The 15,177-nt window shown below is 40.2% G+C and overlaps 1 protein-coding gene across 6 annotated transcripts in view; it reads right to left on the bottom strand.

The window, feature by feature from the left end:
* Positions 1–1,510: 1,510 nt before the first annotated feature.
* Positions 1,511–15,177, bottom strand: part of GRID2 (glutamate ionotropic receptor delta type subunit 2) — a 678,572-nt gene continuing 664,905 nt past the window's right edge. For 2 of the 6 annotated variants that reach the window (XM_030271714.4, XM_072928588.1), the window contains exons 15-16: positions 8,328–8,568; positions 1,511–4,239 (exon numbers count right to left, since the gene is read on the bottom strand). In XM_030271714.4, coding sequence (XP_030127574.2) covers positions 3,817–4,239; positions 8,328–8,568 — 664 coding nt within the window. In that variant the 3' untranslated portion in view covers positions 1,511–3,816. Of the gene's footprint in view, positions 7,188–8,327; positions 8,569–15,177 lie in introns of all 6 variants that reach the window. The other 4 variants (XR_003960108.4, XM_072928590.1, XM_030271715.4 and 1 more) reach the window with 4 other exon arrangements.

Here is a 15,177-nt window from a genome sequence, read left to right on the forward strand (position 1 = left end):
ACTTTTCATGTCATCAGCTTTGAGCAGAGTTAAGAAATTAACTCTGAATTAATTAATTAAGAAATTAATTAATTCTGGGGGGCATTAACCTCCAGTTAGCTGCAATGACCCAGCAAGTGTTCACAGAAAGGATGCTCTCATCAATTCATAGCATTCGATGTAAGTAGGAAAGAAAGAGAAAAAGATACTCTGAAAAATCTGATTTGTTCAGGGAAACAATCCTAGCACTTATTTTGGTGAGGTCAAGAGAGAATCACGGGGCACTTTGGCTCTGGTTGTGCTGCAGCTGTGTCCCTCAAGGCTGCAATCATTCACTTGGTTGGCTCAGCAGAACTATTTATCTCCAGGTATTCACTGCTGGTCAATAGAAACATCTTTCTAGGTGATTCTTTGAAATCAGATAAACATGTTTTCTTCCACTATTCACTTTTTGTTTGTAGCTGGTATCTGAAAAAGGTCATAAAACTGCAGATACCATGCAAACAACTCATCTTTATAAACAGCTGGCTTGTATCTCCAGTGGAGCTACTGCAGCAGAAACCCCTGACACTATCACTTCCCTGGAATTTGTTGTAAAGAAAGGGAAGTGTCACGTAGGGTTCACCATGATGTAGTCCATTATAGAATGTACATCTGTCATATCTGTAAAACTACCTGGCTCTAGAGAGGTGTGTCTGTAAATGGGACAGGGACACAGTCCCTGACTCAGGGGAAGATAAATATAATTTATGTCCAGTCAGATCAAAGTAGGGTAATGAGAATAAACCCAGATCTTAAAAAGTCTCCCCTGCTTGGGACTATAATGTTGCCACTGTTTAGGTGAATGATACCCTGAATGCCTGCTAAGATTAATAGAAAATTGTAACAGGTCAGGAATATTATTTAAGTGAATAAAATACACTGAATGTAAAAAGCCAGGAGATAAACTTTGGATGCTGCAAGTTAAAATGTCATGGCTGATGTTATTGCAGCACAGCTTGCTAATGACTAGGTCATTAGATTAAAATGTTAATGAAACTTAAAGACTGAGAAAGCCATAATAAATGAAATATGGCCTACCTTCTCTCACCCTAAAACTTTTGTTTTAGGCAATATATGTCCAGTATCAGAGAAAATTAACCTCTGTGCAAATAAAGATGGCAAATGTGATTCTATAAAAATAAAAGCCATGCTCCAAGAAAATTCTTACATTATATAAAACAGATGAAGTTGGCATGCAGTATTTCTAAAAATGATGTTCTGTACATGTCAGTGCTAAACAACTCTACGCTTACAAAATGCTGTTTGTAAATGCTCTCTGAAATCTAAGCTTGACATTGATAGACATGGTAAACCTCGGTGTTTTCCACAGGTGCTCTTCACTGAGCTGACTCACAGCAGCCTGAGGAGCTCATCCCATCTCCATGGGCTAAAACCCTTCTGTAGCAGTGCAACAAATCCATGACCACATTACCTTGCCATAGGCTGAAAATACCACAGCATTCAGCAAGTGAACAAGAGGAAGCGCATGTTTAGAAAACAATTTTATTAGACAAATTATTTAGACAAATTATACACAGAAAGCTCTGCCACTTGTAACTGAGGCTTCCAAAAAGTGTTTTGTGTATCTGTATAATAGGCAACACATCAAAATAGGCCTATTTTAAATATTGTACATGGTTAACAGATTTTTTAATAGCTAAAATCACTGCAACATCTGGTATGTCCCTACGTAGCTTGTTGGAAAGAAATTTTCTTTTTTTTTTTTTTTTTCTTTTCTTTTCTCTTTTTTTTTTTTACTCAGAAGTGTGGATGAGTTCATGAATGTTACAAGGGGGAAGCAAGTTGTGCATGCTTTTAGACACTTGCTACCCTGGAAACAAAATGGCCTTTTGCACATAAGAATTCGTTCTGCCTTACACAGTAGACAATATTTGAAGATTTAGTACAAAAAACAGTGACAGTACAAGATGCTCCCCCAGAACAGAATTAGCATCAAAATAGAATAGATCTGAAGAATATACCTTTTAATTTATCCTAAAGCAAATCACATAGGCTGATTCCTATTAATCTTAGCCAAATAATGAGTTAGATTAAAATAAGTGTATGGTTGCATTAAAAAGAAAACCAAATGAAAAAACTCACAGGATAAACTGCTTGCTTTCTACTTAACTGCGTTTTTAGTTTAAGGATTACAAATTGAAAGCTCTTCCTATGTATCTAACAGGTAACAATGTTACTTGAAAAAGCTGGTGCCAAAGTGGGCACCGGTTTTGCTCTCACTGCTGTTCTTTTTCTTGCTTTATACAGTTGGCACTAATGTAAAAAATACATAGCTCCTCTAAATCTAACTTAACAGAGAAAGGGTTAAACTGGGTGCCTGTTCATATTTTTTCCCTTAGAACAATACATTATTATAATTAAGGCCACATCTGTGTATCTTGAGGGCTTTTTTTTTTTCCTCCACTCACACCATTATTGTATTGATTAACTGTGCTGACTTGGAAAAGGATTTATTGACGTTTGATCCATGTATAACTGCTCTAGAGCTATATCAGTTGTTCATGAACATGGTATATCTAAGAGACAGTTCCATTTGTTTAATTTATTAAAAGGAAAATTATCAAGATTAGCCTTATAGAATGCTCAAAAGCCAATGCAAAACCTAACCAAAGGAGTTACATCTAGGTACAAATGTTAAATTGCCCTGGATGCTCTAATAGAAAAGTATAAAATATGCTCTGTTGGCAAACGATGCAAGTCAGAATAATGTTAAAGCAACCTGTCTTTTCTAAATGAAAAGACACCCTGCACTGTACATCTCTCTTGTATACAACACATTTTTACTAAAGCTTTATTAAATTAATTGCGATAGCAACAGCTGCCATTTTTATAGCTATATATACATGTGTATATATACACACACACATATATGTGTGTATATGTGTGTATATATATATGTATGAGATACTAATTTATTTAACACAACAGAGGCTTCTGCCATATGATACAGCTTACTGTACATAAGAAAAACTTTTAACAGTGTACAATCACATAAAGATCATATGCACTGTTGCAGTGCAAAAGTAGATTTAACTGTAGTCTTTACTGGCATAGTAATGGCTTTTTGTAATCCTACAAAATTGCATTCTTATATTATAGGGCCTGAATGATCTTTGAACTTTATTTGTTTTCCTTTCCTTTTTTTGTGGGTTTTTTTTCATCTTTTTGCCTTTTTTTTTCATTTTCCATTTTTTAAACTGCAGGGTTTGCCTTTGGTCCACAGTTAAAAGGACACAGAGCAGTGGAGCACTGACTGGATGCAGCAGAGTACATGAAAAATACTTCAGTTATTGCAATTATAGTAAAAAAAGGCGGTGGGGGAGGAGGAGCGAATGCCCTTCTGTAAAGTAATCCTCAGGGTTCTCCTATGCATGAATCACTGCTTGTTTCCTATATTTAAAGTATATGAAAGGCCTGAAGTAACCAAAACCTAACGTGTTGATAAACCAAAGAATAAGTGATTCAAGTAGTACAGAGAATAAGGGGAGGCAGAAGAGACCAGACTGTGAAAGCAGAGAAGAGGAGGAGGAAGAGTTGCTACTAATAATTATGATTCTTAAATAAAATAAAGAAAACAAAAGCCCAAAACAACCCCTGAAGAGAAAATAACCCTCAAACAAATAAAAAAACAACCAAAACCCCAAACCACAACCCTCAAAACCAAAAAATAAGGAAAAGAAGAAAGGTTACATCCATGTTAGTCCCACAATATTACAGCTGCTCCTTGCAAACGGAGTCCTAAATAAGAAACAGTGAAGAAACTTGTTCTGATGCTCAGATGGAGGTGCCTCGGTCTGGGTCGCTACCGATATTCAGGCCCAGGGTAGGAGTTGGTTGGTAAGGGATAGATGACATTGTTTTGATGGGGCTTCTGAAAAAGCCTCCGTTGGGTGCCCTGTGCCTGAAAGGGCCAGTTCGGTGCTCGGGCATGCTGCCGAAGGAGAATCCCGAGGCAGCTTTAGCAGACAGCGTGCGGCTCAGAGTCTGGATCTGCTCTGGTATGAAGGTGGTTGTGGTGATGTGAGTGTTCCTGAAGTCACTGATTTGCTCCAGTGCCTGACGTGTGGGTAAAGTGTCAATGTCCAGCGGGGTCAAGTCAATCGATGAGGTGGAGAACTGTTTATGGGGACTGTCGTCGTCTGTGCAGAGGCTGTTCACGCGCCTGTGGAGGTGCTCCAGGTCGATCTCCTTGTCGTCCTGGGGAATGAGAAAAACAAGAGGCACCACTCACCATCGCCATTTGTGCTGGGCTGAAGTTTCACAGGGTGATCAGCACTGCTCAGGGAGCACAAGGCACAACTGACTAGAGCTGGCTCTTGGCTGACGGTGTCCTGGATGTCACCAGTGAACTCCCCCACCGCCTGACGCCAGGTGGGCAAAGCCAAAATGAGGCAGACCCTTACACCACAGCTACCTTCAAACCCTGGATCCAAACAACAAAACCCAAAGCGCCACAGGTAGCTTTCCAGGAAAAGGCAAACTCGCAGCTAGGTGGGTTAGACTAGCAACAGCTGAATAAAAGTAAACTGCATAATCTCAAATGCCTGGAATGATGCCAGTTCTTCAACTCTGCAATGAGAACTAAATTTGGATGTCAACATGAGAGGCTCTGAGGGATCAGGTTGCCATCTTTGTCATTGTCTCAGGGTTTAAGGAAGGGCTAGAACCTTCTCAGATTCCATTTTGCCTTTATAATGTAAATTGTGGTATAGAAAAGCTGAACATACAGAGAAAAAACCCCAAGCGCTGGTGACTCATTGACATTGAACAGAAAGGAGTACACCAGGCAATTTTAAATTGCAATGCCAACAGAGGGATTAATTATCTCCTCACCTACAAAGAAGAAATTCCATCTATTCTGATGGAATTATACTTTTGTGGGTGAGAAGAGAAGGCAGCCTGAAGTAGTTATTGTATCATCGCTTCTCTTACCTCTGTCCCTTTTCGTTCTTAAATCTCTCTTCCCAGAGAATACAGTTAAACAGGTTTGTTTGTTATAATTGAAAATTTGAATGCATAGAAGTTAAAAAAGAGGAGAAAGCTCTAGGTGACCCAATAAATCACCTGTGTTGTACATACATATTTCTGCTGAACTGCAAAGCTTAATTCAAAGCAGCATTAAGTACACACGTACAGGGATATTCCCTCAGTCTAAGCAGTACAGCTCATTTAGAACAAAAATCAATTTCAACTAACCTCAAAATTTACCTTAATCTCTGTGAAATTTACTGGCTCTTCCAGGCCACTAGAAATATCTCACACTTTAGGACCTCACAGAGGATAATTAGGCAGCCGATAGATGTGCATTGATGACTTCCAGCCTTGATTACTGAAATTCATTGACTGGCTTGATCCAGAGCTCCCTGAATCAATGGCAAAACTCCTAGTATACCAAATGGACTTGAGATCCCTCCTTTCTCTAGGAATGAAGTCAAGCCTAGAATGAAGTCCACACCTAGAACAAACTGCAGGAGTTCATCTACTTAGCAGAAAGGATCACGGAACATTTGCGCTGGCACCACGCCGAACACAGAGCCCGACTGGAAGGAGACTGAGAGGCCAGCTCCCCTCCAGGGCTGCACCCTCCAAGGGCAGGGACAGGGAGACAAAACCAGGGAAAAAGGGGAAGGGAACAGGGCATCAGGGATCTCCCAGGGACTGGATGATCACTGACCACGAGGGCTCTGGTCGGAGCTCATCACGGGAAGGAAAAAATGCAGTGCTCATTTCTCTGACTTAGCTTTCTGTCTATCGTTTATTCACAGGTGGACATAGACATGGATGCACATAACAACCACACAGGTGACATCAAATCCAAACGCATTCACCAAACGCTATCTCCTCAAAAAATTTGGAGCTGCATATGGATGCAGGAGAAGTTGGGCCACATCAGAAGCTAAAGAAATATACAGAGGCTCGATTAGCGTGTGCAAGTCATGACTATGTCTCTGAGGGACAGTCCTAATATTTTCCTTTTTTTTTTTCTAGTTTTTGTTTGTTTGCTTTTAATTTTGAAAAAAACAAACATGCAAATACTTTGTAATTTAAAAAGCCAGTTGGGAAAAGATTGGAATTTCAGTTTCTGAGCCTCTAAGCGTAACTCAAAATAGTCCTCTTTCTTTTACAGAGATGCATTTGGGGCTAGGGTCAGACCAGTGAAAATATATAAGCGGTGATAATCTCCCATGCTTAGCCCACAACCCAATCTCCACCCAATCGATACACCAAAATGAGACCCACTCACAGTAAGATTGTGCATATCTCCATAATATGATCTTTCCTCTTCTCTCTTGTGTGATCAGTAGTGAAATATTCAGCAGTTTTCACATTTAAATTATCATCAGGCTTCAGAGTCAACATCCCATTGTGATTACTGGGGCGGTTCATACTTCTCTCAGAGCTACTGTTTAAGGCTGTCTGCAGACTCAGGCAGACATCAGTGAATGGGTTACTTCTGGCACGCGACCGAAATGTTATCTTCGCAACCATTAGACAATTTTTTTTCAGTATAAATGCTTGCATTCTGGAGCACAAGATGGCAGCCACCAGGAAAAAGGGTTGGCTTGCTGACCACAAACTGGCCCAATCTGACCCCCGATTCTGGACTAGTGGCCTGGAAGAGCCAATGGATTTCATGGAAGCTAAAATGAATTTCAAGAAAGTTAGTTAAGATGTATTTCTTTGCTGGATGACCCCCACATCCAGGATAATGGGGGCATTCAGCATATACGTCCACGTTAAACTCAGTTTTGAGCCAAGCTTTTCAATTTAACGTTGAGATAAGCGTTTCAATGCTAAGCTAATGACCATATAATAAAGATCAAGGAGGCCAAATTATACCATTTGTGGAAAGTACACACTTGAATTTCTCAGCATTTGAAAATTGAAATAGAAAAATTTATATTTGTGTAAAATATCTGTGTTGGTGGTTTTTTTTCTTTTCCTTGTTACTGATTTTCATGTTTTGCACCAGATAAATATAAAGTATGAAGTTCTGAATCTTTGGGTAAACAATAATCAAGTAAATTTTAGGTTTTTAAAATAATTTACCAGGTGAAACTACATGGTTTCCATTCCTGAGAAACCCAATTTAAAGACTAGAGATTCCTTTTTTTTTTTCCTTTTAATAATGGTCCGGTCCAGATCTTGAACAAAAAAGAAAAAAAAAAAAAAGAAAAAAAAAAAGAAAAAAACTTGGGAATTAAAACAGGCAAGAAAAGATTAAATGTATTTTAACATCAGTGCCAATGTTGTCTAATGAGGTGGTGTAATTAATCCTGCCTGATTAGACAGCATTAGATTAGCAGAAATAAACACAATGGTGAAACTGCAAAGAAGGCAAGACCACTCCACACAAATTAACATCAATACCCCACAAGCTACACAGATGTGCCTAAGCTACACAGACAGAAAAGCTATATTTGATAGTGCTACATTAAAGCTCTCCTTTAGGTTCAGGTTTGCGTGTTGCTTCCAAGGATATTTTAATAAATCATTTTGTCCTTAATTTCTTTTTAGCATTTTGTAGAGGTAGAAACTTGATTATGAATATAAGAAATTTGGTGCAAAGTTGCACAAGGCTCAGATGGCTGGTAGAGGGACAGGTAGATTACCACAGGAAGGAAAGCATTACACATGCAGGTGTAGAAGCAAACTCATCTCAGGTGTAAAATAACATATTTCTCTGTGGCATCTGTACAAGATTTTCTGAAACAAGCCCGTACCAGGTTTCAAAAATATGTCTGGCCTGAACCTGAAAAATCTAATGTAGTCTTGCTTCCCTGGACTTCAGATAAAATAACAAGAACTGAAGTTCATGGAAGTCTCAAGAGCTTAATGTTTCTGAAATTGGGGACAAGCTTATTCAAGAAGCTAACAGCTGATTAAAGGAGTAAATTTTGCAAATGCATTTTAAAAGACTCAGCCACTGAGCTTAGGGGACGTATTTTTCAAGAAGAAGCCAAGACATCTAGTGAGAATTAGCTGTCACCAATGGGAACAATGAACTGAATATTGATGTATTAATAATGTACTATTCTACAAGTAACAATTGTGTTTTACTCAGAATAGTTTCATATTTATACATCATCAATATACATTTATTTTTATTCAAGCTTTTCTAGAAAGAATACCTAGAAAGATTTTTAAGGAACATTATTTATGTTAAAAAATCAGGACACTAATGAAGTATCTCTGAATTTCCCACCCTCTCTAGTGCTATAAAGTCAAGGCAGCAATCTTTAGGGTGCATGAAAATTCCCCAGGAGAAATGGAGGGTCTAATACCTCTTTTGATGGAACCCGGGAGCCTTTCCTTTTATTCCACCACGTTTCCAACATTGCAATGAAACAGGATAGGACAATCCCTGCAGCGAGGATGCAGAAAACACCTGCAAAACTTTTTATGTCCAGGGCACCTCCTTTCTGTTTGGTATCCACAGATGAGTAAAGATCACACTGACCGTTCTTCGGCCACCACTTATGCTTCAGTACGTCCATGTCGCCATTCTGCTGCAGCTCCAAAATCCTTGGGGAGAAAGCACAGAGTCAGGGGTTACAGTGGGGCAGCAGCACCTGAGAGTGAGGGTGTAAATCTGACTGCCTGCAACCTTCCCACCTGTCTTGGAAAGCCAAGCAGCAGATGAACCTGCACAGAGCGATTTAGCCAGAAAAGAAAGCTTGGGTATGGGCTTGCCTGTTAGGCTGAGCATATTCAGATACAGCAAAGCAAACACAAATCTCTCTTTCCTTCTTTTAACAAACTCAATGAAGATGCTTTACTTCATATACTCTGTTTTCTCAATTGGATTTTACTAATCTAGGTCAACTGACTTTCATAGTCCATTAGATATCTGACAATATTTTACATCCAAATCATTGGAGGAGAGACATTTCAATTTAAAAAATCAGAAGGAATATACATTTTGGATTTACCACGTTACACACGATGCTGTTGTAAACTGATCTTTACTGGGTTACCTACATTTTCTGCTTTGGAGAGACAGCAAAACCATCTTACTGCAGTCAGTGATGACCTAAAGCAGTCTTGCTTAATGTCAGAATTCAACCAGATGATAAGTGGCTCCACAGGAAGGTTCCTTGCTGTGGAATTCACTTGTCCTTGGACCTACATACCCAACCTGCTGCCAGATATTTCCTGGGAAGCTTGCAAGGACAACATATTTAACTACACTTGTGGGATGAAATATTTGAGAAATTAGAATTTTGGTGGGAAGAATATTTTCATATTTACTCTATTTATTTCTGAGGAGAGAGTTTTTTTTTTTTTTTTTTAAAGCATCCAGAAATGACTACAGTAACAGCTGGGTGCCTCTGGTTATCCAAGATAAAAAATTAAATGATTACACTTAAAAAGAATAGAAAAATGGAAAGGTTTTTCTTCATGTAATACATTTGTTTTTTATTTCAGTGTTGGAAGGTAAACAATTACTATTGCAATCATTTGACACAGCATGCAAAAATGTTCAAGTGCACACAAACCAGCAGAGGTCTGGGATCTTGCTACAGAGAGACTGTAGTGCGCTGCAGGAGGAAGGAAAGCTTTCCCACTGTCTCAGGGCTACCACAACAGCTCAGTGCAGTGATCTACATCAGCCTCAAAAAGGGAGCTTGAATGTACCTGGGGCCCACAGGGCAGCTGCTCTGTGCAGAGGCGACTCAGTCTCTGATGCTGCTTCAACAGGTAGCTGTGTCCACAAGGCCACTTAATTTGATATGGCACATCCAAATGGCCACATATCTGTGCTGTGGTCTTGCCAGGAATGGGAAGCTTGACAGAGCCACCAGTGACTGAAATCCCAGCACAGGTCTGGAGGGAGCTCCCACTTCCCACCTTGTAGTATGTCTGGTGGCTGGGATCATGACCTGTTCAGAGGGACACAGCTTCTTCACCCCTGTGCTGTCCCAGAGGGAACAGAGCCCTAAAGGAACAGATCACAGGTGATACACGTGTCCTTAGGGATGCCAGAACCACCTTGTTCATGTAGCTTTGAGTTTGTAAAAAGTGAGACAAATTCTGTGCAGTGCCTGCTGACAGTACATTGCTAAAGGTTCCACCCTGGATAAAGGTACTCAAGGTCAGAGTTGCCTGGACTACATTTTGACTTCTCCCAAACCCAGAGACAACTTAGAGAAGCCTTATCCTGAAGCTTTCTGATGGAGTAGGGATCTCTCAAGGGTGGGAGGATAATCTGGTTTGTTGCAAGAGACTGAATAGCTGTTATGAACCAACCATGTTCACTTGAGGTTTGGAGGGATGGCACCGCAGGCAGGACTACTGCCACTGCTGCCTGCAGCTGCCTGTTTGGGAGTGTGTAGAGACGCAGTGACAGGAGGAGATGCAACTGGGATAAACTGGAAGATAAAAAATTCTGACCAGATAAGAGAAGAATCAAAGAGGTTAAACAGTGGAACAGAAAATTTATGGCATCACCACCCCTGGTGAAATTCAAAGACCCAGTGGGAAAGACCCAGAGCAAATTGACCTGCTCCAAACAAAGGGCTGAACTGGAGACCAGATTACTCCTCTGCAACTGCAAACGGGGTCCATACACTACCCTGGATCATGGCATACAGTCCTTATGGAAAGAACTTGCCATAATTCTGGTTCTCACTGCCCTGGAATCCTGTACTAGGATTTAGGCAAGTATTTTGGCCCAGATATTCCATCCTGAGAGGTTAGCAGGAGCAGACAGCCAGCAAAACCAGAGCCCTTTTGTAAAAATTCTTGTGGAGTAATAGAAAATTAATTTTCAATGCCTAATCCAAGCATATGTGTACTATCTTCCCAAGGCAGTAACAAAACAACATCCATGGGTTTTATTTCTTCCCGCAGTGGATCTAATCCCTGAGCAGGACCATTTTCTCTCTTTCATTCAGTCAGGAATAGAAAGAACCATCCAAATGATTGCTCTATTCTCATTAATTAAATGATTCTTCACTTGTCAGTATAATTCCTGATTACACAAGACATCTTTTTAACAAAAGACATTTGCATAAAGATACTGAGCTTTGGCTTGTTCCTTAACGGAGATTTATTCCTAATTGTACCCCTGATAATTATTGGCAATTTTCTTTATGGACGTAACTTATAAGTTCAATTCTTTAAAGGAAAACATAAAAAATAGAAGTAGAAATTTGGGATAGTAATGGTATCATTACATGGGAGAGCTATAGAAGTGGAAAGCTTATAACGAAGCCTTGTAAATGTGCAGCTGCAAACAGATGTTGAAGGATAAAATATATATTGAGAGAAATGATAAGAGCACTAATATCTAACGATATTAATGACATGCGGAGAAAGATACAAAGTCTGCAGAATTTGATTCTAGTTAAGAAAGTTTCTATCTTTGCCGCTCATTTTCAGAAACGAAAACTGCTCTTTTATAGAAATTCCAGGAAAAACGAAGGAGGAAGGGAGGTTCCTCTCAAGCAGGCACACGGGGCTGCTGTCCCTGCGTGCTGCAAGGATGCTCCCACACGATGGCACTCTTTCCATAAAAATAGGTGGATTTGCCGCAGCTCCTGGTGGGGTCCCCGATATGCTAGTCAGATGTACCTGTTGGGTGGCAGACACTACAGTCAGTTTGTTATTTGATTTTCAAATTTAATAAGTGACTAAAGTAATATCGCATTAACTAAATGCCTCGAATGATAATGATCTTCCGGTGCTGTAATTCCAGCAAGTGCCTCTCCTTCCTAGTCTCAGATTTCTACAACTGAACGTTTTCCTCAATGGCTTTGGCTCTTTTGAACCTGCTTATTAGTGCAGAGTAATACTGTGAGACATAAGCCAGTGGAAATTAATAAGCATGGTGCATGAGTTCCTGATGTTTTGAAATACCGTAGTCTTAAAAAGCTTACAAAAGAAGACTATATATCGAAATAATCCGATTTGTCCAAAAAACATGACCTTTAAAACTTGTTTATGGATAGAGTGCAGGTCTTAAATATATTTTTCTTTAGCAAGCAAAGTGTTAGAGTTACATTTTTTGAGGCAATGATGTAAATTTATTGAGCTAAACAAACAAAGGGGTCTGTGTGCACTTTAACTGATTTGGCTATGAATTCACAGTGCTGAGTGATGTCTCATAGATATAAACACAGAAAACTAAGCTGCCTGTGGTTTCCAAATCTGACAGGGATGTGAATAAATCCTAATGAATCAATGGGAATAGGGCTGGATTCCACTTGGTAACTACACACTGCTTCTGACAGTGAAATGGAATTAGTCCTCCAAAATATCCACAGATAAAAAAACCTAACTTAATATGATAGCAAGGTGTCACAAATGCTCCAAAACTGAGACCTCTGTGACAACACCTTTTTTGATCTAATTTCATTCTCAGCTATCAGTAGTGAGCATGAGATATGAGAGGCCATTTACAATGATATTGGAAATGCCAGTGCATGTTCTGGGATGTCAAAGGTGACTGAATATCAGCTTCCTGCACCAGGAACATATTGTCCAGAGGGATAACTTCCCCATTGGTGCTGATAAGGAAGAGGATGTGATGAGGTGCTTGGCTCTAGTCAGCAGATCAGACTGCTATAGAAAGCAGATCTGCAGAGCCAATGTAATAAATTCCTACTGTTGGGGGGGGGGGGAATGTAAATAATAAAACTAAAAATGCTTTAGTTGAGTACCTTGGTGGGATCTGCCTCGGGAGCCTGAGCCAAGGTCCCAGCCCTTGTGCTGGCTCCAAGGGGGCTCACATAGGAGCACTTGGTGCTTGTAGATGGGATCAGGCAGTGACCAGACCTCTGGTATCTTCTGCAGTGGCTAGGCAAAAGTCATTCCTCCAGCAAAACCTTCTCACTTTTCTATCAGAAATCTGATACAAAGTCTGCAGAATTTGATTCTCTTCAAGCAAGATATAAAACTAAGCTGGTTTATAAGCATCCTTCAATTAGCAAAGTAGACAGGTAGGGACCCACAATGAGCATTTGTATTTTTTTATTTCAGTGAAGCAACTGCCTAATTTTTTCCTATTCCCTGCAATAACTGGGGTGATGCCAGCTTGTGCTGCATCTCCCTGAGCAAGCTTTAGGTTTTGGCAAAGCAGGCTCATCTCGCAGCAGAGCAGCTCTCACTGGTGCCGCCTGGAAGGCTGGCTCGGTACTGTGGTGCCTAGCCTGGCTTGCTTGCTCATGAGGAAGGAGGTGGGAAAAAAAGAATGGAGAGAGGCGAGTAGGAGACTCTTGGAGTACTTTTCATCTCCTTTTCCATCTCACTGTCCTCACTGAGACCTGGTGAGTTTTCATATTTTGCCCTCATCCTTGAGGCCTGTCAGGAGACACACATTGATGCTCAAAGCCTTGACTTATAAATAATATTTATAAGATTTAAAGCATCATATTTCAGCGAAAAAAAGGATATGTGGGAAGGTGTAGGACTGAAGTCATTGTCCTGAGCTGAAAGAAAGAGGGGAGCACTGCCAATGCCTGCTCCTGAGTGGATGAAGTGGTATTGGGAGAGCTTGCAAAATGAGCAAAGCACCTGGAAGCAGAGCAGCCCTTCCTTTGACTAGAGATCTTGATATCTGTGAGAATTTTTGGTTCTGAAGAGACTGTTTTCTGTTTTTCTCTAGGGATTTTTTTTTAAGCTATCTTTTTAATGAGCTGCCAATCATGGGCTCCATGAGAGGAAATTTTGTGTGCCAGCCAAATGCTGCCAGATTAGATGAAGCAGTGCTCCCTTTGCACCCATTCCCACCACTTAACCCAGCAAAAGAGTGCCCATGGGTCCAGCTGCAAAGCCTGTTTTATGGCAGGGATTCCAAGCAGATTTCAGCCCAGCTAACTGGAGGCCCACGAGGGCAGGCAGGTGGCCACCCTCTGATGTGCCCTTCGGCAGCACTCGGCACCACACTGCTGTCAGTAGGAAGGCAGTGCACAGAAACAAGGATAAGCATCTTGCCTTCTAGAGATGACAGAAGAAGCAGTAGTAAACCAGAGCTGCTGTTCAGCATTAAGGATTTACATATCAAACAATATTAAAAGAGGGCAAGCAGCTGATCTTCTGTTTTGTTCAGCAACAAACCATTGCCTTCCAAAGATGTAGCATTCATCACTTGGGTGCCGTAAATTAGCATCACTTTGTTCAATTTAGAGAACTTCTTTTTACTTAAATCTGTTGAACTTACATGGATACTCTCTTTCAAATGCAGAAGGCTAACCTTAAATGAAATTGCACCTGCAGTAAAATGAGATATTAACTCTATTATATGACTGGTGGAATTTGATAAGGATGGCTCTACAATACTTTTTGTATTTGTAGAGCTGTTCAAGCTGAACAGCTTTGCTGAGTACATACCAACAATTCAGAAACCTACAGAAAGATAAAAATCAAGTTATTAAAGATCTTCTGTTTACTTTTTATACAGAAAAATAGAAGTGAGCTTTAATGGCCTTTCACTGTGAAAAACTTTCCTGCTCAGGAGAAAGTGGTGATAAAAGTATTAGTACTTATTTATAAATCCCAAATGACAAGAGAACATCTACAGACAGTTGCATAAATATGATGAGTTCATTAGGCTCAGTGCTGTTATGGTAAACACCAAATTAATTCATTATGGCGAGTCACGGTACACCACCGGCCTTATTAAAACAAAGAAATGTACTTTCAAGGTACATTGGTTCCTGTGCACTACCCACATTCCAGCCCTCTCTTAGAAAATTACTTGAAAAATGACAGGTACTTTAAGCTTGATAAAAAATTCAGTATTTCATGGCCACATGAACACCCTGGACTTAATTTTGCTCTTGCTTTCATTACCATAAGCCAAAAGCAAGAGCAGGGACAGCTCGTGGAGTCTGCAGAAGAAGTGAGAAGGCTTTGGTGTGCTCTTCTCCACTAGGACAGCTCTGCATTCCCCATCCTCGGTTTGCCATGGGAAAAGTGTCTTTCTAACTTCCCGTGCTTCCAAAGTTGCCTCCAAGATCCACAGATCAGCTGTGATACACAGGACTGCCATAGGACAGAGAGACAGTACTCCTTCCTAAATTTGCACTTTCTTCACACTGTCCCCTGCAACACTGAAAGTACTCAGAAGTGATATTGTAGTTTTATGAGAAGAATTTATGATTACATGCATACCACCTGAGGACTTGAGAT

Source organism: Taeniopygia guttata, chromosome 4 (assembly GCF_048771995.1).
Source record: "Taeniopygia guttata chromosome 4, bTaeGut7.mat, whole genome shotgun sequence".
Lineage (NCBI taxonomy): Eukaryota > Metazoa > Chordata > Aves > Passeriformes > Estrildidae > Taeniopygia > Taeniopygia guttata.